Source organism: Diadema antillarum, unplaced genomic scaffold, assembly GCF_040938485.1.
Source record: "Diadema antillarum isolate AM-2024a unplaced genomic scaffold, OU_Dant_1.0 seq00000696_RagTag, whole genome shotgun sequence".
NCBI lineage: Eukaryota > Metazoa > Echinodermata > Echinoidea > Diadematoida > Diadematidae > Diadema > Diadema antillarum.
The window spans coordinates 419,176-443,073 of record NW_027271601.1 but is presented as its reverse complement, the minus strand read 5'-3'; the positions used below and the strand labels follow the sequence as shown (position 1 = coordinate 443,073).

General features: G+C 37.2%; 1 protein-coding gene across 1 annotated transcript; it reads right to left on the bottom strand.

Moving 5' to 3' along the window:
* Positions 1–5,379: 5,379 nt before the first annotated feature.
* On the bottom strand, positions 5,380–22,148 carry LOC139737585 (protein phosphatase 1 regulatory subunit 21-like). Its single transcript, XM_071648267.1, has 14 exons — positions 21,993–22,148; positions 17,262–17,330; positions 16,590–16,736; positions 15,808–15,909; positions 13,712–13,903; positions 12,326–12,452; positions 11,685–11,737; positions 10,634–10,786; positions 9,805–9,906; positions 9,262–9,350; positions 7,936–8,165; positions 7,427–7,554; positions 6,995–7,150; positions 5,380–5,678 (listed from the first exon to the last, which is right to left on the bottom strand). The coding sequence occupies exons 1-14, from the start codon at positions 22,041–22,043 to the stop codon at positions 5,469–5,471; spliced, it is 1,809 nt and encodes a 602-aa protein (XP_071504368.1). The 5' UTR covers positions 22,044–22,148; the 3' UTR covers positions 5,380–5,468.
* Between the last annotated feature and the right edge of the window lie 1,750 nt (positions 22,149–23,898).

Here is a 23,898-nt window from a genome sequence, read left to right as displayed (position 1 = left end):
ACATCGCACATGGGCCAAGTTGTTCACAAACAATAACCATGGTAGTTGGTACCATCTACTTTTGGATGACATTACTTCAGAGCTCTTTAGAGAAGTTCATGTTATCATCACAGGACTCGGTTACCACAAAGTGTGTTCACAATGATTCATAATGACATACTTTCTCAGGTACTGAAATATTACAAACCACACACAAAGCACACACAAGTCACCTGGTTTTCATCAACCTCGAATGCATACAACATTGACCAAGGAAGGTAAAAAGTGCACTAACCTCTGCATGGAAGCTGACGCCTTTACTGTCACATATCTGTTGGTGAGTCCTCAGCTCAGCCAGCCGCCCTGTGTAGTGACTCTTGATCATGTTCTCTCGAGACATTTCATCACTTCCACCAAAGTCCATGGCCAATTTGTCTGCTGTTCCAAGCTTCATATGCAACCGCAAGACATAAAGAAAAAGATATAGTACCAACATACACCTAATATCCTACATTTATACATGGAGCTATCATCTCAGGCAAGCACACCCATTTGCTCTTCCATATTGAATGATCAAAAAAAAAAAAAAATCACACACTCAAAGATGCACACAAAATATTGTTCAATCAATGATAAAACATCTCATTCACTGAAAATAAACATCTCCTATGATGGACTTGCTACTGGTTCCAAGCTAAGTTTTTGATACAAGCTACACAAGTCTTTAAAGTCAGGTTTGTAATAAAAACTTAAGAAAATATAATGAAAACATAAAACAAAACAAAACAGAAATTAAACTTCATAATACAACCACAGCAATTTCAGAAATATCTTCCAAGCCTTGAAAAAGCACATATCTTTCCAAGGCATTTACTAAATCATTCTGATAAATCTGCAGTTTTGTAACCATGAATGTGAAAATTAAAAGATACATAGAATCTGCAAACATTAAGATGACATTTGACTTCACATCTCAACATTGTCCAACTTGTACATTCATAGTCAACTTCACATTCCTTCACAGGCCATCATGTTTGTTGAGGGGTCACTGCTGCAGTATCACTTGCTTGAATTTCTTTACATATCTTTTCATATGGAACATTTCTTGCCACCTATATGCTGAGAGACTCTAGGGTAGGTACATGTATAGTAACATCACTGATACATAGTGTTAGAGATATGCTTGTTTTGAGTTTGATTTCATGTTTTCTCTTATCCAATTCTATATCTCTCACCACTTGGGACGGTCAGACTCTGGGTATGATATAATAACATGTTTTTTCCACTTTTACAATGTGCTTAATGAAATAAAACGCATCACAAATTCCACGGATTCAGCATTCTCTTACCATGGATGTATCTGTGATAATATTGGCTGTCTTGCTCCGATCTGTAGAGGGCGGTGTTTGGTTTTTGACTGGTGACTGCTTCGTCACTGGTACACCCTGGCCATTCAGTATGGATGCTAACTCTGCTGATTTCTACAAAATACAGAAAAGTAGAAATACATTGTTGTGGTGTATTTCAGAAAACGACAATCTAGAAAAATTTGATACCACAATGAAGGATTAGTCTAAAATGAGATACAATGTTATGTTATGTCTACCAACCAAATCTGGTGAAATTACATCTGATTCACTGTAAGCTCAAGAAACTTCCAACATTAACTGACTTTCGATGCTGATCTCCCCACATTTAATCAAAAAGCAAAATCTGTTTTGAGTCTCACGTATGTTGAAAGTCTGGTGACATCACAATACAAACTTGTACCTCTCAAATTTTATTTTCTCTCTTTTTAAACTGTTAAAGTCCAGACTTTGACCTTTATCTCTAGCTTTGACCACACTGAATTTCCCATACATCTACACAACTAAATGCTATGTTAAACTTTGTAGATGTACCTAAGTCTGATAAAACATCAGCTACAAGTACATGTTAAGCCCATGGGGGGGGGGGGGGGGGGGGGGGGGTCTAGTTTGGCAAGAGCTTGAAGAACCCTTGTCTCAATGCATTCAGCTTTCTCTTTGTAAGGAGGCTCTATTCATCATCAAACGGGAACTTAAAACTGCGTTTTCTGTACCAGTAGTTATTTCATTCTGATATCAGTTGTCTGCTATAAAGATGCCATTATCATAAATATTTAAATCAGTAAGAAGTCATGTCACATTCATATCAGAGTGTGAGTAAACAGGTTGATTATTAGCCTCTTACACTTTTCTCCTGCTATATTCAAACCGAGTCAAGATTCTAGAAATAAGAGTCATTGTACATTTAGAGTTGGAGCAAATTTTGGTCCATTTTCAACAAAGTTTTGTGGTCATCCATGATTTTCCAGGTAGGCATTTGTTAATGAAAATTAACTTTTTATTGCTAGCTACATAATCAACTGCTTCATTATCAAGGGATATGTTTTCATCCAAATACTTCGATGAATTATCACAGATTATTTGTCTGGTGCTTCTGTGTAATGTGTATGTACATATAGAGATGGGTGCTTAGCACTTCATGCTCCAACATTGGACAGAATGGTGAATGTCAGATTTATACAGACACTTCTATAGTAAACCAAGTTTATACAATGATTTACAGCTACTAATAATAATATAATCAAAGATACATGTGTGTATCACAGATAAATACGAGACATTGAAGCCAGGTTAAGAAAAATTTATAAGAGAAATATGTCAAGACACAGCGAAAGTTGTGACTACTCGGATGACTCATGTGGAGCTTTATAAACTTTGTGGTATGGCACAAAACTGGTTGCATAGATATTAGCCTTACACTTAACACTTGTAGCTTTCACTACCAGGCTACACAAGTTAAGTGACAAAGAATGGATGTTAGATATCATAATGTGAAGTACACATCATGTATTGCATACTATAGCATAAATTTGCTTTGTTTCCTGCATCTGGTCAATGATAGTACAGATACACCCAAACATAGAACCCAGTCACAGTATCCAGTTTCCTACATTTGTCAGTTAGGGATTCATTCAAACATGCACAAGCCAAAGTCCCTCATGTTAGTATTGAAACAATTCAAAGTTGTCAAGCAGCATACACAACACATGTCAGTCTACATTTGCTCATACAATTAGTAGACATTCAAATTGCATGTGCAATATCTATCAATCAGTATGACCCAAAGGATAGAGAGTCATTCTGGAAAGAAGAGATGTTAAGGCACAATGGGGTTTGGATTGGGGGATGAGACTAGAGTTCAGAAAGGTTAGATGTGGGCTAGAATGGGTCATTATGATTAAATTCTGAAATAAAATATAACTCTGATAACAGATGATATGTAAGTATACATTATAAGCCAGGGATGACAATACCTTTCAAATCAGACTCATCACACTAGGTTCTGGATCTACTATGATTTATCATTGTTAACTGAGCTATTTGCATGACATTATACAATGCATTAATTCATAATACATTTTTCATAAAGTGTTGTAGTACATGGTTACCACATACAGTTCCATTACATGGAATAAGATAAAAACAGAAAAGTGACAAGGGTAGATGATGAAAACAGATGAGATAAAGAATGATATGCATGTCATTACGGTGATTGATATCACAACTCCACATGTTTCAATAGCTGACTTTCCTTCTCTGAAATCAAGATGAAATACACATCTCTCCATTCCTTTCTTTGTAGTAGTGAGGCAATAAATTGAGATATGAAAACATCTTTAACAAGGTTTTCTATCTGACCATTCTGAGGTAGATGGTAGGTTAAATAGTTGAAGGTTAATTGGGGATTAAAGGAAGAATGAGGATATACCATGCAGACCAAGACAGCTAACACTGGATGTCATATACATACACATTGTAACATGCCATTCCGTGGGGCTTACCTCACTACTGCTTGCTATTTGCTAAAAGCATAAAAAAGGCAGTGGTAAAAGACAAGGAGTGAGCACAAACATGCTACAATCTACCTGACCCGAGGCCATCACAAGTTAACTTTCGAACTACAACTTTGTACAATGGGACTTTGTGATCTATGCACATAGAGTAAAGCTCAAAGGCCCTGGCTCCTTTTCTTCCAAAGATGTTTTGTCTTTTTTTTTCTGAATGCCAAATGACCCTCAATATCCAGTCATACTACAGCAAATATTTAACATGTAGATGTGCAGGATACAAACTGTCAGTTTATCTCAGACTGTTTAGAGAAAATACTTCTGCTTCTCTTGCTAGACAAACAGAGCACATAGTACACTATGAACATTAAAACTCACGTCTGTAAGTCAGTTTATCATTGTAAAACAGTAGTCAATTAATCTACATTTAATTCTGTGACAAAGATTTTTTAACACTGTGCCATAATTACTCTTACATGCATTTTCATTTCTTGGACTTCAAAGTAAAAAAAAAAAGAAGTTGAAGATCACCTTTCAATGTAATTTCAATAAATGCAATGGTTTTAGCAAACTTTTGCTCATATATAGTTAATGAACAACTGAGTTAACTCAACTTGTATTGAATGGATGAAATTCGATCATGAAACCTACACTATCTCTGATGGCTGCTTTCTTTTTTTGTGAGTGTGTTACTTAATCAATTAAAATACATTCTAATCACTACAGGCTACCAGTGAGAAGCCAAGCAAATTGAGATAAGCAGAAGACAGACCTGATTTGCAAAGAATTCAGACACACTTTAAAATATGGAGAGTTTTGTGGATGAACTTGAGAGACTGAGCATTTCTTTTTTTGTTCTGTTCTAAATACTGATTTCAAAGTGACAGTCCAGACGTTTGAAAGAGTTTGGCATGGGATACTTGCATAAATAGGGGCACTCCAGACGATTTTCAAAATTTCACATCATGAACATAGTACATAAATCAACAGCTCCATGTATAGATTTGTGGAATTCATTGTGGTCCTTGAGCAAGCCCCAATTATGGTGAGGCTGCCATGCCATCATTCTTGTCCATTGCAATTTGTTATAAATTTTGAAAACATTCTTGTTCCTCATCTCAATAACCAAGAATTCTGAAACTCTGTACTCAGTATAACTAATTTATAGTTGTTCAAATGTAAAAGTTTGAAAATCATCCGGAGGTCTCTTTTAACACTGGCGAGCAGATGGACTGTGTGACAGGTCATATGTACTATTCATTAGAAACAGTCACAGACAAGCTAGGATTTTCAAGAGAGTAGGCTGCATTTTTTTTTTCTCCAGAGATTGTAACATACAGAGGTAAAGAAAAGTGGAGAATGGACTTTGCAAAGCACATATCTAACACCTTAGGAAATACATTGTACACACAGCAAAGTACACAATTATGAATTATTTCTCTCTTCACAATCATTATATCATGAGACAAATCTAACAAATCATTCTAATAGCTGCAATGTGCACACAGGTATCCCTGCTTGGAAACAGTCTCTACATCAACTATCTATTTCAATCTGTATACCCTTAACCGTGACTCAAAGCTCCACCCCCTACCTGTAAGCTCCACCCCTTATCCTAAGCTCCACCCACCTGCATCTCCCGGTCATACTTGATCTGTATGAGTTGTGCCTCCAGCACCCAGTGCTCCTTCTCTTGTTCCAGGTGAGTGATTCTGCTCCGAGCTGCTCCCAGCTGCTGGGCGAGTCCCTCCTTGCTCTCTGTGGAGCTGAGTAGGACTCTCTGGTTGTGGATGGCTGTTGGGTAGGGCACCGTCTCTGGACATGGCTACCAGCAGGGAAGGGAGACGGGTACAGAGCTCACATGAGAAAACCATCACAACACATTTAACTCATCAATAAATTGGCAACATTTAAAGATAATAAAAAGTTTTGGTACCTCAAAAGTTTCCCTGAATTTCCTTGTCTTAGTTTGTGTTTCAGGTTAAAGTAACTTTCATATAACTAACACTGTGAGACTTACTCGCCCCAAAGTGCTCTCATGTCTTAGTAATCATGCAATTAACTGCGACCAGCAGCCCCATACGCATAGCGTAATCGGGCTTCGCATTGTAGCATTCAGGATCATGACAGATTTAGTATCGCGGGTAAATGTCAACTTAAAATCCAAAAATTTCTTCAATTTGAAGACTTACCAATTAAGTTGAAGTATTGAAAACAGGCTTCGGGCAACGTTTGGTTCTGCCAATAGTCACTTTCTGTTCGAATTGATGACTGAATGTGACTCGGTCGAAAGGACCTTGGGAGAGCTACATACACTGAATACTACAGCCAGTGCATGCGAACACATCACAAGCGCACAAATTTCAAATCCATGAACGGATAAGATGTTTGAGTGCACATGCGCTGGCCGTGGTATTCTATGCGTATGGGGCTGCACGCTGCTGGTCGCAGTCAGTGGTTTCGTACAATACTATTTATCGCCGCGGTACCACAACGGCTCTGGTACGAAACCATTATTGCATGATTACTAAGACATGAGAGCACTTTGGGGCGAGTAATTCTCACAGACAACGTACTTTAACCTGAAACACAAACCAAGACAAGGAAATTCAGGGAAACTTTTGAGGTACCAAAACTTTTTATTATCTTTAATGCATAATCATGTACGTTTGAAGAAGTTATAGATGTGAATACTCTCATTAATTTTGAACTGTAAAGGCTGCACCAGAAAGCTTTTTCTCTGGTCCTTAAAACAGATCATCACTCCAAACACACTTGAAACTAATTGGTACTGAATAGCTGACCATCTTAAGCATTTTATGAATGAGCATTTTTTTTCTCACTGAAGTTGGACAGAAGGCACATATATCTGTTTACACTACCAAGTTTTACTTCCAGTAAAGGGTTCACACAGACAGAGTTTTCTCAAACACTGTACCAAGCAAATAATCATTCATGCAGACTCATTAAGCTACACAAAATTGCACAAGTTTAAATAAAAATTTTGGTCCATCTGGGAATCTATCCACTGCACGTACTTTATGCAAACCACAAGATTGTTGCAAGTGGATTTCAAGTATGGAGAGAAAGAGATATCCGTCAAGTGAACCAATGCTACTAAAGTCATATCTACTGAGATACCTTGTTAAGTGCTGCCATGAATATGACAGCTCTTTGCCTCAATGCAGACACACATGGAGAACTCTGTACTGGTGATGCGTGGTGGCTGTTGCTATGGTTACTGAAGCCGGCAGGACTGCTGAAGAAATCTAGATTGGTTTTCATGAAGTTGGCAAGCTGGATGAAGTGAATGAGAAAAAGAATATCAGGTGCTTGAAATATGAAAAAAAAAAACTGAATAAGTGTTTTGTAAATACAGTCATAATAAAGGAGAGAAGAATGAATACAATAATCTTTTTAAAAATGCTTACTAAGTACTACAATGTATCTGTAAATATACAATGAAATCAAATATGTTTTAAAATTCTTATTGCCAGTGTTTGACCATTGCTTGTTCGATTTTCACAATAGTATTTACTCCAACGTTTGAGTTGGGACTCATTTATGACATACCTTCCCTGTACATGAGACCAGAGAGATAAGTGATGACACCACACATTCATCAGTCGTTTTCAGCTTTTGAGATGCCGTGGGTAGTTGATGCTCCAATGAGACTTTGAAGTTGTAGTTTTTCGACACATCTGGAAGAGCAGAGAAGCAAGAGATAGGAAGGCTCTGGAAGCTCAAATTAACAGCATTGAATACAGATATAAAGCAAACTTTTCAGAACTGGAGGATTCTATCAGAATAAATATGTCACTGCAAGTATTTCCATTCATGAAGAAAATGAATACCATATTCTTACAACATATACAAGTTCTCTAACTAGAAACTATTTTGAAATAAATTTCCATTGGTCATTGTAGCATGTTTCATTCTCAACATTCTACGATGGCAGAAATACAAAATCTATGGGCTATGTTAAGCTGCAAAAAGTTTACTTGGAATGATTACAAACATATTATAAAAGCTGAGCATTACATTAATGGAGAAAAACCTCAAACTATGGATGGCTTCATCACCTTTCATGGTTTCATAGAGGTTGAAGAGACTGTTGGCAAGTTTCTCAAAGACAGTGTTAAAGTTGTTCTGTGGACATTCACAGGAGTTAGTGCTGGCAGAGGCAAGGAGGGTGATGTAGCTTTCCACTGTTGTGAAGACAGATGACATCTGCTGTAAGGATGTGTGTAGCTCCATGTTACGAGCTTCAAGAGTCTGGGAACATGTAGACAGACCACACTCTTCCTCAATGCTGGAAAACAAGCATGATGTCATGGAATGTGTTGAGCATGGAATTCATCTTAGGCAACCATCTTTTCATGGAAAGAATGAAAGAGTTTACAGGGGTCCTATTTAGGAAATTACACCTGTCAATTATGATATCTTGTTCACAAAGTTTGAAGTAAACATGCTGCTACTTTTAGCAGTTGATGTAACATTACATTTTAATTGTTTCAATAAACTTTGTTACTAGACATTTTAAGTGTATATGCATGCATTGCTTTCATATAAAGCACAGAGAACATTTTATGAATAATCTTTATATATCAACTAAAATCTTAGTAATATCTGTATAGAGTTGACTAATTCTCTGCAATAGTTAGCAGCTTTAAAAATAAACATGGGAATGATATAATGCAAATTCTACTATCACTGTAGGTTATTTTGGAATGTAAGTAATTAATACAGAGGTACCCTGTAACCTCTTCATGTGGATAACATATTATGATTACATCATTATCAGGTGTCAGAAACAAAGAATGAACTTGCGCTTAGATCAGGTGACCAGAATGGTCCTTCAGTTGACAATTTAGCAGGTATTCATTTCATTGTTTTGTATTGATGCAGCAACAACCCCTTTCTTTTGATATTGCCAAATACCAGGCTTCCTGTCAGGTGGATGTGCTGGCAAGCACCATTTAGATAAGGATCACATGAATAATCATCACATCACAGATGCTTATCTCAGTGAATTAACAAACCATAATGCCTGTTGGTACAAATGACCTTTTTCTGCTCATGCACAGAACTGGTCTATTGTGTTTGTATGTCTATCATAATATAAAATACATGTTCACGTCAGGTTTAACATATGTTGGGAGGCTAATTCATTTTATTGTTATTTTGGAGTATGTTAAATGAACAAAAACTTTGTAATTATACATGTGCAATATATCTATCATATTATATCATATCATATATGTATACATCATACTTGTGTAATATATCTCTTTAAATTTGCATCCAACATGTAAGTCCCCTGCTTGGTTGTGATGCTTGTGTGTTACTGAGACTATTACTGAATAAAAATGAATATCATTGTTTCATGTACAGTAAGGGATGTTCACCTGAGTAGCTGGTACGGCAGTAGTTTTTGGAGATAAGCAACATATTTACTGAACTTAGCAGCAAAGTCCTGAAGGCCTGTCGAAGTTTCCTGGACAGGAAAAAACAAAACAAAACAAAAAACAGCAAGAAACAAAAACATTATATGATGACAACAATATTACTTCCACAGTTACTACTTATCTAAATAGGTTTCCTCAAGTTACAGAGACTTTACACTGAGAGAAATTTCATGTAAAGAAGGGAAGGATATGTACAAGTCAGTTTTAACTAATAGCAAACTAAGCAAAATCGACACAAAAAAATGTAAAGACATGAAATCTTCAGTAAATCATTCACATGATGTTCATTGAAGACTTGAATATATTGCTTTCAGTCAAGTAACATTTGTATTTTTCATTTATGCATGTGTGGTCTGTAAGGAAAAGTGTAACAGGGCACTCAGTGGAAATGTCCACAAAGGTTAATAGCACTAATCCAATAGACAGTAAGACAATACTCAGACCTACCGCCCCAGCTGAATGAAAAAAGAGCTGCCCACTTACCAAAGTGGTGAGGGCATCATCATGGATGCTCTCATTAAAGGCAGCAAAGGACTGCTCCAGGGATCGCAGATATGAAGCATTCTCATGTAGGTGGCTACAAAACTGAGAATCAGATGAAAGAACACAGGCAGAGTGAATAGGCTACTGAGCACAACTCAATGAATAATTGGATTGAAATACTAAACTCTGTTCATTATGCATATGAAATGCTTCGATGAAGTTAACTGTGATAAATGGTATAAGATGGTCGACAAAAAATGAGCTTCACTTCGAGTACATTGCCTTGACTTTACGGTACCACATAGTGATGATAATTACAGGCTGACTGGTGTAAATAACACAGTCTCGCTTTTAGTGTTCTAATATACACACAGTGTGAGAAATCATCATCACATAACATACTTGTCGGATCATTTGAATACAGCAATCATCACTTCAAGTTTTCTTCTCTGATATTACTAATCACTGATTATACTGATATGTTGCTATGCTACTATATCAAATATCCTGGTAAGAGGTGACACATCCATTACACAAGTTCCAATATGAATCCAGTGCATACTGATAGGCCATGAATTAAGATCACGAGTAATCTGTGTTTATACTTCATGACCTCAAGCAGCATTTTAGATGTACACCATCCACATAAAAGCCCGCATTTCATATGTAACTAGTATCTTCCACATTCTATTTAATTACTGCTGTGTCAATCTGAGTCAATAATATTTCTGATACACCACACATCACATCATAACTGTTGTTTTACTAGTATTGAACTCAGAAAAGGGAGGTAAAAAACAAAGAAAAAAAATAGCCTTTTTCTTCTCACCTTCTGGTTGACTTGGCTGATAGGCATACCAGTCCCAGAGTCTATGGGGTAGATCTTTGAGCGCTGCTCAGTGTAGGTGTGAAAATTTGAAAGACCAGCACACAACTCCTTCACTAATGTTGAGGCCTGCCCCATTAGTTCCATTGTTTTGTGCTGGAAAACAGAGCAAAGGAGGAGCAATGTACATATCATTTCACACAGTGTCATTAGGAGTGAACTCACTGCTACCTTTGACATCCTTGTCATTGAACAAGAAGTTGGATTGATTTTAGCATTTTCAATTTTTTTTTCATCAAATATATAATGTATCATGATAACAAATTCATCAAAATTTCATTTCATTTATTTCTCTTATTAGTCATCTTTTACTTGAAAAAAAAATAGTTGCAAGTCAGAAGATAAAGGAGCTTTTATAGTGGCAAACAATCGGTCACAGATTTAGCTAAACCATCTGCCAAATATAGGTTGTATGTCATGAAAAGTAATAGCAATTATTCATGAGAAAAGCAAATTTTACAGTAGTTACCCTGTATTACAAACAAGCCCTGTCTATTGGGTTCATCACTTTGATTTATTGCATATTACATTTCTTCCAAGGGTAATCATTGTCTGTCTACATTTGAAGTTGGGATCATATTAGAAGGAAAAAAAAAAAAAGGATATATTAGTGTTTTCACAGTTTGTATAAGTCCTTGTCACTTTAATTCCAAGCAGTTTTTATCTCAGCTTTTTGCTAACAAGGAATCTGACATCCTACAAAAACTTTTAGACAGTCAAGACAAATTTTGATACTATGACATAATTATGACAAAAATCTGCTTTCAGCGGATAATATGATATCCAATCATAGTGGATACTGTGAGTACAGAGTTCTGAGTCTGCAGGCACTATAAAGAGATAGGCAGAGCATTTAAAAGACCAACAAGTTCCAAGCCCTTTCACTCAAAAGTAACACTTCTTGAGGTTGGTTTTGCTTTCACTTATATCAGTTGGTCAGGAATATTCAATTTGAATAGTTATATATCATTTTAAAGCTGAGAGTGCTCTTTACCTGGTGCTTCTTGTCATGTGCAGGAACATTCAGGCTGCTTAACGCTGGAAACTCTAAAAGGAGAAAAAACAACATGTGTGGTGAAAGTGATTCCATTAATTCACTTGCTCTGTGATAAAGGTTTATGAGATGATATGACATATGAAATATATTGATCCCTTCTATTTAAAGGCATATTAATAAATATGTCCAATGGGTGAAAGGAAAATTTTTAAGTCATCATATTGTTGCTGGGTGACAAGATCTTGAATCTCAAATTTTGGTGAAAATCACTTTTTTGATTACTGGCAATTGTCAGATAATCAGTTAAGTGATGTCCTATCCATATCCTAGCTGTCTAACCCTCAAAATGAAGCTACCAAGGCATGTCAAAGGAACGGCAGTCCCACTTGTTAATAGTGCTTTGCCTGCAACGTGTTTTTACTCTCCTGAACATGACATTTTTCAGGTATGAGATTTGTTGCCCCAACAGTGATACATTGTATGTGAATGAATCAGAGTTCCTAACTTAAGTTGACCAAATATAAACAGGCGCTATGTAATGATAAGAGATGTAGGAGAGATTTAGGATATAGTCAATACATTTTCAGCAACATAGCAATGGAGGCTGTATAGTAACTGATACAGTAATGACTTTATACCTTCATCATTGAAAGGTAACTGTTCTTGAATGATGCGGGTTGCCCATGACAACTTGCTCCCTAATTCCTCCCTGGTCTTCTGTAGTTCCTCTGAGCACTGCTCTGCCTTGGCTATTGCCTGCCTCACCTACAGCATTGTATGATAGGGAAGGATGAGAGAAGGTGCTCCATTACCACCATCACCTACTTGCCATCATCATCACCACCAACACCACCACCACCATCATCATCACCACCACCACCACCACCATCATCATCATCACCACCACCACCACCACCACTACCATCACCATCATCATTATCAACACCACTGTCATCGTCATGGTAATTGTCATAATCATCATCTATGTATTGAACCTTGGGATGGAGTGGGGTGTCAAATCATACTCTTCACAGCTTTTGTCTACTGGTCAACTCATGGTCAACTATTTTTCTCCAAATGACTTCTCTTTCTAAATCAAACTTCAATAATCTCCTGCCATAATCATCATAATGGTATTTTATTCACAGCCCTTTATTTCTTCTGTACATATGTCCTTTATGTTCTTCTCTCATCTATTTCTTCTTTTCATCCTTCAATATTTCCTCAGCCATATTTTCTTGATTTTCTCCTAATAGCTATCAGGCATCTAATCTAGTTAATCAATCTAATTGAATCTAATCTAATTTTGCAGAATAAGATGTAAAGCTGCTGTGTAAATATATGTGATACATAAACACACACAGGAAATTAGTTACTTGACAATTCCCTACGGATCAACCAAATATGAACTCATTTCAGAAGAATATGATCACTCATATAAAGCACAATTAGTAATTTCATACAATCTTTTCCAAAACTGCTGCAAAATATTCCTTACTTTCCTTTTATGATCACATAAAAAGGACATCATATTACAAAAGCTGCCAACATCTGCAGATCGAAAATAAACTGACACACAGTAAATCATACATTGTGAGGGAAAACATCATACTTAAGGTTGACAAAATTGAAAAACTGCACATCTTATGCAAGATAAATTGACTTGCTTTTCATGGTGAAAGGGGGCTTCATCAATAGGGCTTCAAAAATCAAAATCATTTGGTACATTGTATGAAATGAAAATCAGATTTTCCTGAAAGTTGGTGCATTCTTCAAGCACAATCTATTCATTATTATTTTTAAGTGCATCAATGCTACCGCTGACAAAACAAATCTATTTTCCCGATTATGTTCTGAAAAACTGACAGATCAAAATCAAGGGGAAAAGATATTGTCATATAGTACCTTTATAGCCCTTTAATCTCAAAATCAAATAAGGACATGAAATGAAATAAAATAAACAGATTAATCTGGAATATACAAAATGCTGCAAAGTAAATTAAACGAAAGAAACCAAACAATACCTCCTTTTCCTGTGCCTGAAGCTGTACCTCCAACCTGGCTCGATCCTGCTGGAGTCGTTCAAGGGTCTCCTTGTACTGACGCTCAGCAGCTTCCAACACACTGTGATGCTGGCTACTTTCCCTTTCCAGGTTGGACAGTTTGCTTTGCAGTTCAGTCACAATTTTGCGATGCTCCTCAGACAAGTCATACAGCTACACAAGACAGACATACATGTACAATCACATTATTTAGGGTTGTAGAATAATTAAAATCAATTGGAATACTTTGAATCAAAATACATACCGGTACTGTATAAACCAGTACACTTAAACCAAGATAAAGCCAATTTAACAAAATTAAGAGGAAGAATGTACCAGTAACAAAATTTAGTGAAAACTAATGTCCTGACTTTAAAAAGAAAATTAAACCTAGAAATGTCGCTAAGGCGACTGGTATGCCTCCGCCATAGTGCATGATTCTCCTAATAGGTCTATAGTACGTGTGGACAATGTGTGATTACATTTTCACAAAATTGGCAAAATATTAAAATGACAAGTTTGTCACAAATGTGTTGAATGTTCATCTTCCTTGACCTAGGTTTAATTGAATGAATAGGAGAGCATGTATTTGGGGATTTAAGGACTTTAACTTGACTTTGCTCATTCATAAGTTTATGCATTGAGTAATTTTCAAGGTATGGAGAAAAAGTGCAATTTCTGTATTGAAGAGTACATTGTTACCATTTTCATCTGGCCTTTGACCCTAAAATTCATAGGATAATCACTGTCAGGCAGAACATGCATAAATATGTAGAACGTTTCAAGATAACTTGAGCCACTTCTGAGATATGGAGGAAAAAGTTAGTTCAGCACTTTCCCTTGATCTTTGACCTTTTGACCTTTGAGGCAAAAAGAAAACGAAAAAAAAAAAAGTTTCCAGAGAATCTCTATTAGGTTATACATGCATACACCAAGTGTAAAAAAAATAATCCCGCTGGCATTGCATAAATATGAGGGAAATAGGAAAATGTTGAAGTGTTGCCCTTGACCTTTGACCCCTGACCTTTGACCCCATGAACCCTAAATTCTCTACATAATCACTGCCAGTCAGTACATGTTTATATACTATGTTCCATGAAGATACGTTGAACAATTTCCAAGTTATGGAGAAAAAAGTGAAGTTTTAATATTGTTACTTGACCTTTTGACCTTTGACCTTCGACCTCATGACCCCAAACTTTCACCATAGAATTTTAATTGGGTAATACATGTATACGCTAAGTTTTAAGAAAATATCTTCAGGCATTGCATAGATATGGTGGAAATAGTGAAATTTTACGTATTTGACCTTGACCTTTTGACCTTTGACCTTAAGCATGTGCACCAAAAAGTTGATAGGCACAACTTCACCCCCTAATACACATACATGCCAAGTTTCATTAGGATAACTCAAAAGGTTTTTTAGTTACGCTCTCAACAAAATTCATTACGGACGGAAGGACGGACGGACAGACGGACGGACGGAACACCCGAAAACATAATGCCTCCGGCACCACTTCGTGGCGGAGGCATAAAAACCCATAAATACAAAAAAGAACAAATGAGATTGACAGTAAAGCTGTTTAACTTTATACATGAAACTACATAAGACAGATTAAAAATGTTAGATGCAGACTGCCAGGGTTGCTAAAAAAAAACCTCACGCATACATGGCCTGTTACCTCTTAAATGTGAATTGGGTAAACAACATAATCCCAGAGACACTAGGTGAGAGTGACCTTGTCTAAGGTTTCTTGTGTTGTCTTACAAGTTTCAGTAGAATCCTTGAAGAGTGAAAAGAATATCTGCCCAAATTTTGCATATTAAAAATTTTCAAGGGTTAGCCTGTCTACAAAGATAATCTTTCATTCTCTTTGACTGCTCCCCTCATTCTTTTCATCATATCTTGGCACACTTTTTTTACACACATATTTGATATTTTGTGCCAAATTTTAATGTTTACTACTGTGGAAATACTTTAGCATTTTTCACATTTTAATTCAGTTGAATATCATCCCGTAACTAAACCTGTGAGGATTTGTGACTGGTGCTCCTTGAAGAGAAGCAGTTTGACTAACCTGTTTGTGGAGACTTTCATTCTCCTGAATCTTGCCTCTTAGTTCCTCTCCAATCACATTGGACGATGCCTTCACATGGGTGGAGTTGTCCACATCTCGGTTCTGTGAGGATCAACCATGCATTGTAGCCACAATCAAACATCCAAACAGGATTACAGAATATGATACTTTGAGCAATTGTGGCATCACTCTACTTTAGGGAGTTTTAAAAATCACTTTTAGTGTGTGTGTCTGCCTGTAATTGTCAAACAATGGTATTCTGCTTTTATACAGATGACAAAGTTACATGTTTTGATATTCAATTTACTTCAAATGAAAAAAAAAAAAAATATATATATATACATATATATAGTGAAATATTAACTCAAGTGTGGTTTCTAATGAGCTAGGCAGCACAGAAATAGTACTTTCCTTCATCAGAAATAGTACTTTCCTTCAATAAAATAAGAAAGTGATACCTCCCAAATATCATCCATACTGACATAAATTTCATGCACTAAACATTCTTCAGCAGTTTTGATACCTTTCAATATCAAATGTTTCAAATAATCAACTGTGCTTACCCTAGTAAAGTTGATGATTACAAGACAACTTGCATTTGTTCTGTAAAACTTGCTATCCAGGAAAGCAGGAGTCTCTCCAATCATTATTGAATGAAAAGAAGTGGATTTCCAATACATCACACATAAATCTAATGTTCTGGAGATGTAAAAGTATGTCTACAATAGTAAGGCTGTGTTACATCATTTCAGAGTAAATGTGGGACTAGGCCACCTCCTTACTTTGTTCTTTTTGCCCTTGGACTCATAGACATCCAGCTCATCCTGTAGAACATTGACCCTCTTGGTCAGTTGCTGGTTGCGAAAAGTCAGACTGTCTAATTCCTGCTCATACTTGCGAATCTTCTGATCCCGCACTTTCATCTGCTCCTGGAAGAACATTACAGAAACTTGTTTTTCAAATTTATGACTCCTCCAAGATTCAACTCTATATTCATCACATTCATGCAGCATGTGCCCCCTATGTCATTGAGTACTGTTTAATGATATCAATGAAAACCAGCAAGTAACAATCAGATCATCAGTGATAATTACAGAAATTTGAAGATAAATAGTCAGAAACAGTCCTAACTGAAAACTTTGTGATAGAGCATGTCTCACTACGCGATGAAAAAGTAGGCACATTACATACCATGTTATTTTTATTTTCTAATCTTAACGGCCAAAATAATATTTACAGCACATTTACACTTACTGAACGGTGAGGTCTCATTAATCAGCAAAATTCCGTTCTATAAGGACTATCAGAGTAACAAACAATGGATGTTTGAGAGAAAGAAACAAAAATGTTCACAATATTATCATTTCCATATTCTTTTATGAGATCCACAAGCATACAAAGCAAATACAGTGCTATCACTTAAAGAATCTCACTCTACCAGATTCCTCTCATACCTTGGAGTCAGTTTGCTTGGCTTGTTCATCAATCACAGCTTTCTTCAGCACCTGGTTCTGTGCACGGAGCTGAGATAAGAACAAAAGCATAGTGTGATGGCAGACAGTTTGAGTGCATTGTCAAGACATTGTTCGTCTGAAAGATGGTGTCCAAGTTGGTCGTTAGGTAAATTGTGACATCAGTGCACGAAGTCTATTCATGTAGAGTAAAACTACCAGTTTTTGGCCACTTAAGCCTTTCTGGAATATTTTTTTCAACTTGAATAATACATACAAAATCATATCTAAAACAATGTATGTTAAAGGGGAAGGCTAGTAACTGATCATTGGGAATCAGTGGAAATGCTGGGAGATGATTTTTCCAATCCTTATGGGATTCATTCAAGAGTTCATTGTATATCTATTGTTGTGTGAAAATGATTTGCTTCAGAATGGTCTCATATTCAAGTAATGTGCAGTTTAATGCTTCCAGGTTTTCTAGCGTCCCTAGTCAGTGACGGAGCATTAATCTGCACATAACTTGAATATGAGACCGTTTTGAAGCAAATCATTTTCACACAACAATAGATTATATACAATGAACTCTTGAATGAATCCCATAAGGATTGGAACAATCATCTCCCAGCATTTCCACTGATTCCCACTGATCAGTTACTAGCCTTCCCCTTTAAATAGATCTATATCAAACTTTTTTACCTTAACTTTGATTTTTTTGAATACATCATAGAATTTCAGAAAATCCAGAATTAGTATATGATAACCCATCAGAATCTGTCCGGCCCAGCCAGAATTCGGTCAGGCGATATGCGCATTCGATGTCAATGCACATACAAGGGTGCTGAAAAATGCGGCGTGCCATACCTTGTTGGCGCAAGGTTGTATCGGGGACATTGAGGTGCCCATTGGTGACCAAATTCTGGCAAGTTTGCATTTAAACCCTGCATCTAGTCACTACATCAGCATGTACAGAGATTTTGTTTTTCTTTTGCGTTTTTGTGGATACCATCACACTCTGGCCTTGCGATGAGCAAAAAATTTTGCAACAAAACAAAGTATTTCTCATGTTCATTTCTCGTGTTCATGATTTACTTTAAATAGCAGATGTGTAATTTGTTTAGGAATTAGTTTGTTTTTCATCTCTTTGTTTTTATCAATATTAGTTTCATAGCTAATGCAAATGGCGCTTAATCCCATCACCCGCACCTTTTCGTTCTATGCTATCAGCCAGCCAAGACATGCAGGGTGCCGATGTTAAGGTACCTTGCCGATACGTGGTACCCTTAGTTTGGCCTTACCATAAAGTGTTTGACTACCCTTAATCCTAACTTACCTGGGCTATTTAGCGAGCTTGACTTCCGGGGGGGGGGGGGGGGGGGGGGGACGTTGATCGCGCGATCGCCGCAAAATATTGCATGAACATAAAGCCGGATGTAATCTACAGGACTGTTAAGTTAAATTTTCGAAAAATTTGCATTTTCTATTTTAAATCCTGAAAATATATGCAAAAACCCTCATTTTCGTCTGCAATTGGCTTATAAAAGCTTATGGAACGCTAATTTTTGGTGTAAATATTCCTAGTGACATTCTAAACATTTGTGCGTAAAAAAAATTCAGTACCAAAAATAATTTCTTATGTTTTTTATTGTTTTATCCATTTTTTATGTATTTCATTGTTTTTTTGAACTTCTGTTTTTGTTTTTTTAGCAGAATTTGTCATACACATTTTTTAAAGCATACTTATACTAAAATAAATTGATTTCAGCCATCAAAATTAAAAATATGAATCTTTATATGAATTAATTGAAAAAACAAAATTTGTATTGACTTTGTACACAAAATCACGTTTTTGAGCAATTTTGGGGTTGACGAAAATTTTTTGACGGGGCGTGGCTTCAGAACGGTATGCCCGGGCGTGACAAATTTGGTCTCAAAAGTTGCGCGAAACTTGAAAGTAAAAAGTCAGCGAGCAGCGCGGTCAACAAATTTTGCGCGCCGGAATGGTCGCAGAATTTGTCATTATTGGCCCCCCCCCCCCCCCCCCCCCCCCAGGTAAGTTAGAGTTAAAATATGCCCGAAACACTTCAAAGCTTTGAGTTTATTTCTATCTTGGTTAGAACGGTTGCTGCAACTACGATGCGAAGTAAGTTTAAGAAGTATGACGGTGACCACTTTAATTTTAGATCAAAATTGTCCAATCTTAAACCTTGAACCTTGAAGAAGTAATCCCTGTTGCAGCTTTTCGTGGGAAGCTATTACTGGGATGGTACAAGGTGACATCAACGGCCAATGGACAGAGTTGAGAGTGTATTTACAGATGGCAAATATTATCAATTATACAAAATAAAAAATTTTGCCAAATTTTGCCATGTGAAGTAAAAACCAAGCCGGTGGATTATTAGCATTCTGGATCCTACTGGGGGCTGCATGTTCCAAATAGATGGGAGGGCAGCATCTTGGGAAGCAGTACGTGTTCTTGAAGTAACTGTAGAGTACAGTATGGTAGGCAGTTCCACAGTTTTGTTGTTCTTGGAAAAAATGAATATTTATATGGATCAATTGTGGCTTCCGGGACTGTATTTGAGGAGGTGGTCATTTCTGGCAATATAAGTTGCTGGGATTATGATGGCTGGGAAAAGGAGATGTTCACAAGGTTGTGTTGTATTTTGTAAAACATTGTTGCTTGCGCAAGATGACGGTGGGTGTGTAACAGGTCCCAGTCCAACTTGGACCGTAATGGCGTGATAGGAGATGAACGTCTACGGTCTATTCTATACACAGTCTTGGTAGACAAGCAAAACGGGCAGCAGCTCGTTGCACCTGTTCCAATCGGTTAATGGAAGTAACCTCATAAGTCAATGTCTAGAGTAACTGCGGCAGTAAGCGGCCGTGCGCCCGTTCGCGGCAGGTACAACATACTCGGTAATATACCGCTAAACACAGCATTGCACTGTTACATGCACACTACACTATATACTAACACACTACCAATTAACAAAAGCCAACCGATAAAATGGGCACGATCTCCGACAAAAGTGAAATTTTTTCACCTAAATGACAACATATCGCATCCAAAATTTTATTTTCGGTACTTCTTAACATAACAGTTAAGAAACAATGGTCCAAGAAACTGGATTTTTTGTCGTTTTCCTGTAGTTCGTGGATTTTGAAAACATATCCTCATGTAAAATAGAACTTTCGCGAGCCGATGTGGGCCACCATTTTTTTCGGAAAGTGAATGTTACCATCGAAAAAAAAATGAGAAAAACACGAGAAAGACATCAACAACACCGCCAGAATTGCGATCCTTTTTGCAGCCAGCGCATGTGCACCCACTATTTTCACGTGCTTTCGCAATGGGAATTGATGCTTACGCAATGTTCGCGAGACATGTGAAGGCGTTCAGCTGAAGATCGCGGAGCACGCGCGTATTGCATAGGGATTGTACATCGTGCCGCAAGCAGAGCTAGTCACGGCGCATATCGGCGAAAATTGTGCCGGGTTTTGCCCTGGTAAATCATGAAAACTGCATTTGTCATCGGTCATTTTTTTATGAAAACAATAGCATTAATGAATAATCTTGTCTATGACATATGAAATGGTTGAAAATAATTTGCCTGATTTGTTTACATTGTGGGAAAACCCGGCCTTAACCTGCTGCAAACGGAGTATTTTAATCTAGTGCACTGGTACAAGATTAATGACTACTCAGACTAGGCTCTAGTCAGGTTTTCATTTAGATCTAGACCTAGGTTTTACAGTTTTACTGGATAACAACATTGTGTTAGACAAGTTAAACAAATTAAACGTTAATACAACAACACAGCACCAGTAGCAGTAGTACTAGTAGGGCTTGACCGAAAGATCGGTCTGTATCTGTCCGTCGGGGAATGTTCCGCGGAGACTGCGTCTGGCTTCACGGATCCCCTCCGTATACAGACCGAAGTCAATGATTGCGGCTCCTGTGTGGAGCAGTCGCGCACAGATCAAACGTTACGATAAACCAAATTTCAGACAGCTTTTTTACATTCAAACAAGTTTGACATGACATGACACATTATGCAGCAATATTTGGGATAAATTTCTCAATTGTGCAATCGAAATACTCACATAAACTCGGTTATAACGCAGAAATTTTATCGATATCGCAACATCGCCGTTCGCAAGCTGTAAGTCGCCATTTTGAATCTGTAAGCCAATCACATGCGAGGTACGTGTTTTAGTAAAACAAACACGTAGAAACTACCTCGCATGTGATTGGCTAATAGATTCATAGTGTATGTTTCTGCAGTTTGAACGTGACGACGCGACAGGCTGTGTTTTACGTTAAAAATTCTACTAAAATGTTGGATCATTCATTAATCTGGTGAGTGTAATGTATTCTTAAAAAGCTAATTTCACTGTACAAGCTTAAATTTGCCGACCTAGGGCCGTGAATTAGACGCAATCGAGAAGGGTGAGGTACCTCACCCAATTTTCCATAGAGACAGTGGTTAAGAACATCCACACAGCAATGGGTACTGCAACCTTCCGTCTGTCTACGGAGGACGGCGTTAATGGCAAAATATAAAAAGAGTCCTCCGGACAGACGGATCTTTCTGTCTATAGTAGGGCCTGCGCCTAATAACGGTCCACTCCACTCAGTGGCAGTAGGCCTAACGTTAGCGGTTAGCAAGCAAGCTCAGCTCCGCTACCGGTGAATCAATGAAAACGTAAACATGCGCCTTTCCTTACTTTGGCAAACTCCTGTGCTAACTTTTGATACTTCGCTTGCAGATCTGACATCTTGAATATCAGGTTTGGTGCTGATAACACTACATCAACACCGTATTGAAGTCAAATTAACCGAGTTTGGTGCGGTGACAGCTACTCCTTCAGCTCGACAAGGGGGCGGCCATCTTCAGGACAATCATTCGATGCTTCCATCAGCCTAGTGCACAGTGGAGCGGGTCACATAGTCTGCAATTGAGTGGGTTGCAGCGAATAGATAGTGCTCGAACAAGGCTCCGATAGACCGGATACTAATTAAAGAGTATGTTATTGCGACTGAGCCACGCCCCCGTGCAGAAATCCCAAGTGCTGTTCCTTGCGCTTACCACTTTTTTCGTCAGAGAGTTTAAACAAGTTATATAGATATTACAGCAAGATAATGAGAGCTACATGGTAAGCAAAATTTTATTCCTTTGTCTGTTTTATTTGTTTACTCTCCTTAGCTTGACAAAGTGGCTGCCGACAAACTTTCCACAAAACAGGAAACACCCTATAATGTTCAAGTTAACTTTGTTATGCAGTGAACTCAAACGAAGAAAAAGGTGGAAGCTTATACATAATTTATATATAAGTCATAAGGTAAGATAGTCATTGAATCTTGGTGCTTCACGCGATTCATCGAAGAGTGACATTTGGTAAAGATATGTTATGTGTGTGTGCGTGAGTGTGTGAGTGTGCGTGTGTGTTTACAGAAAGAGAGAGAGATATAGATAGATAGATAGAGAGTTGTTAATATTGCCGACAGTGTAGCAAATGTAACCCTTTATTGTTACTCTGTCATTGCAACGTAATCATTGAAAATCTTTTCTTTTTGACTTTGTTTAAAAAGTTAGCAATGATTATGTGCAGGTCACGAGTGTAAAACAATGCAGTTATGTATAAAGGCAATGACCTCATCTAAGGTGCCTATATATATATATATATATATATATATATATATATATATATATATAAGTAACAAAGCTGCAACAAAGTTCATGCTGTATTCACCAACGGTTTATTTCTTCACACAAATTTTCGGGCGTCTCGCCGCCCTTTCTCAAGTGTTGATACACTTGAGAAAGGGCGGCGAGACGCCCGAAAATTTGTGTGAAGAAATAGACCGTTGGTGAATACAGCATGAACTTTGTTGCAGCTTTGTTACTTATCTTTTTATCTTGCCAACACGTGGACTACCTTATCAACATATATATATATATATATATATATATATATATATATATATATCTTTTTTCGTGAAGAATATACTAGTGTATATATACATATGATCATATATATACATATATATATGTTTTTTCCGATATATGACACAACTTTCCATTTATTTCATGTCCAATGTTGATGCATCTTCTACCATTCTTTGAGTTTGATTTCACTCTATGAAGCCAACTTGAACGTAGCTTCCAAACACTGAAATCCGGAAAGAGGAAAGGGGAAAGGCTGTAAATACAGTCACAACAAAATTTAACGGACAGCAAAAATGAAACAAACACAAAAGGTATAGAACTTTAACGTTAATACCAGCTATGAGAAAGGAAAAATAACATAAACTGAACAAGATTATATGTCACAGCATTGGAAATACAAATAAGAGCTAATTTAGCGACTAAAATTTGTTTGTTTGTTTGTTCATTTTCATCTGAGAAGATGGCTGGATAGCCCATATTCAGCTACGCTAAGCTGGTCTTCCATGGGGTCCAATTGGATGTGAGGTGGAACCACTTCACCGGGTTAAACACCCTGCTCTTTGCGATGACTGAATGAAGCGGGATCTTTTACGTGTCTGATATGAGTTGTGACTCTCTCATACACGGGACCCCCATTTTATGTCCTATCCGAGGGACAGAGTGTTTTGCCTCTTGCTAGAGGG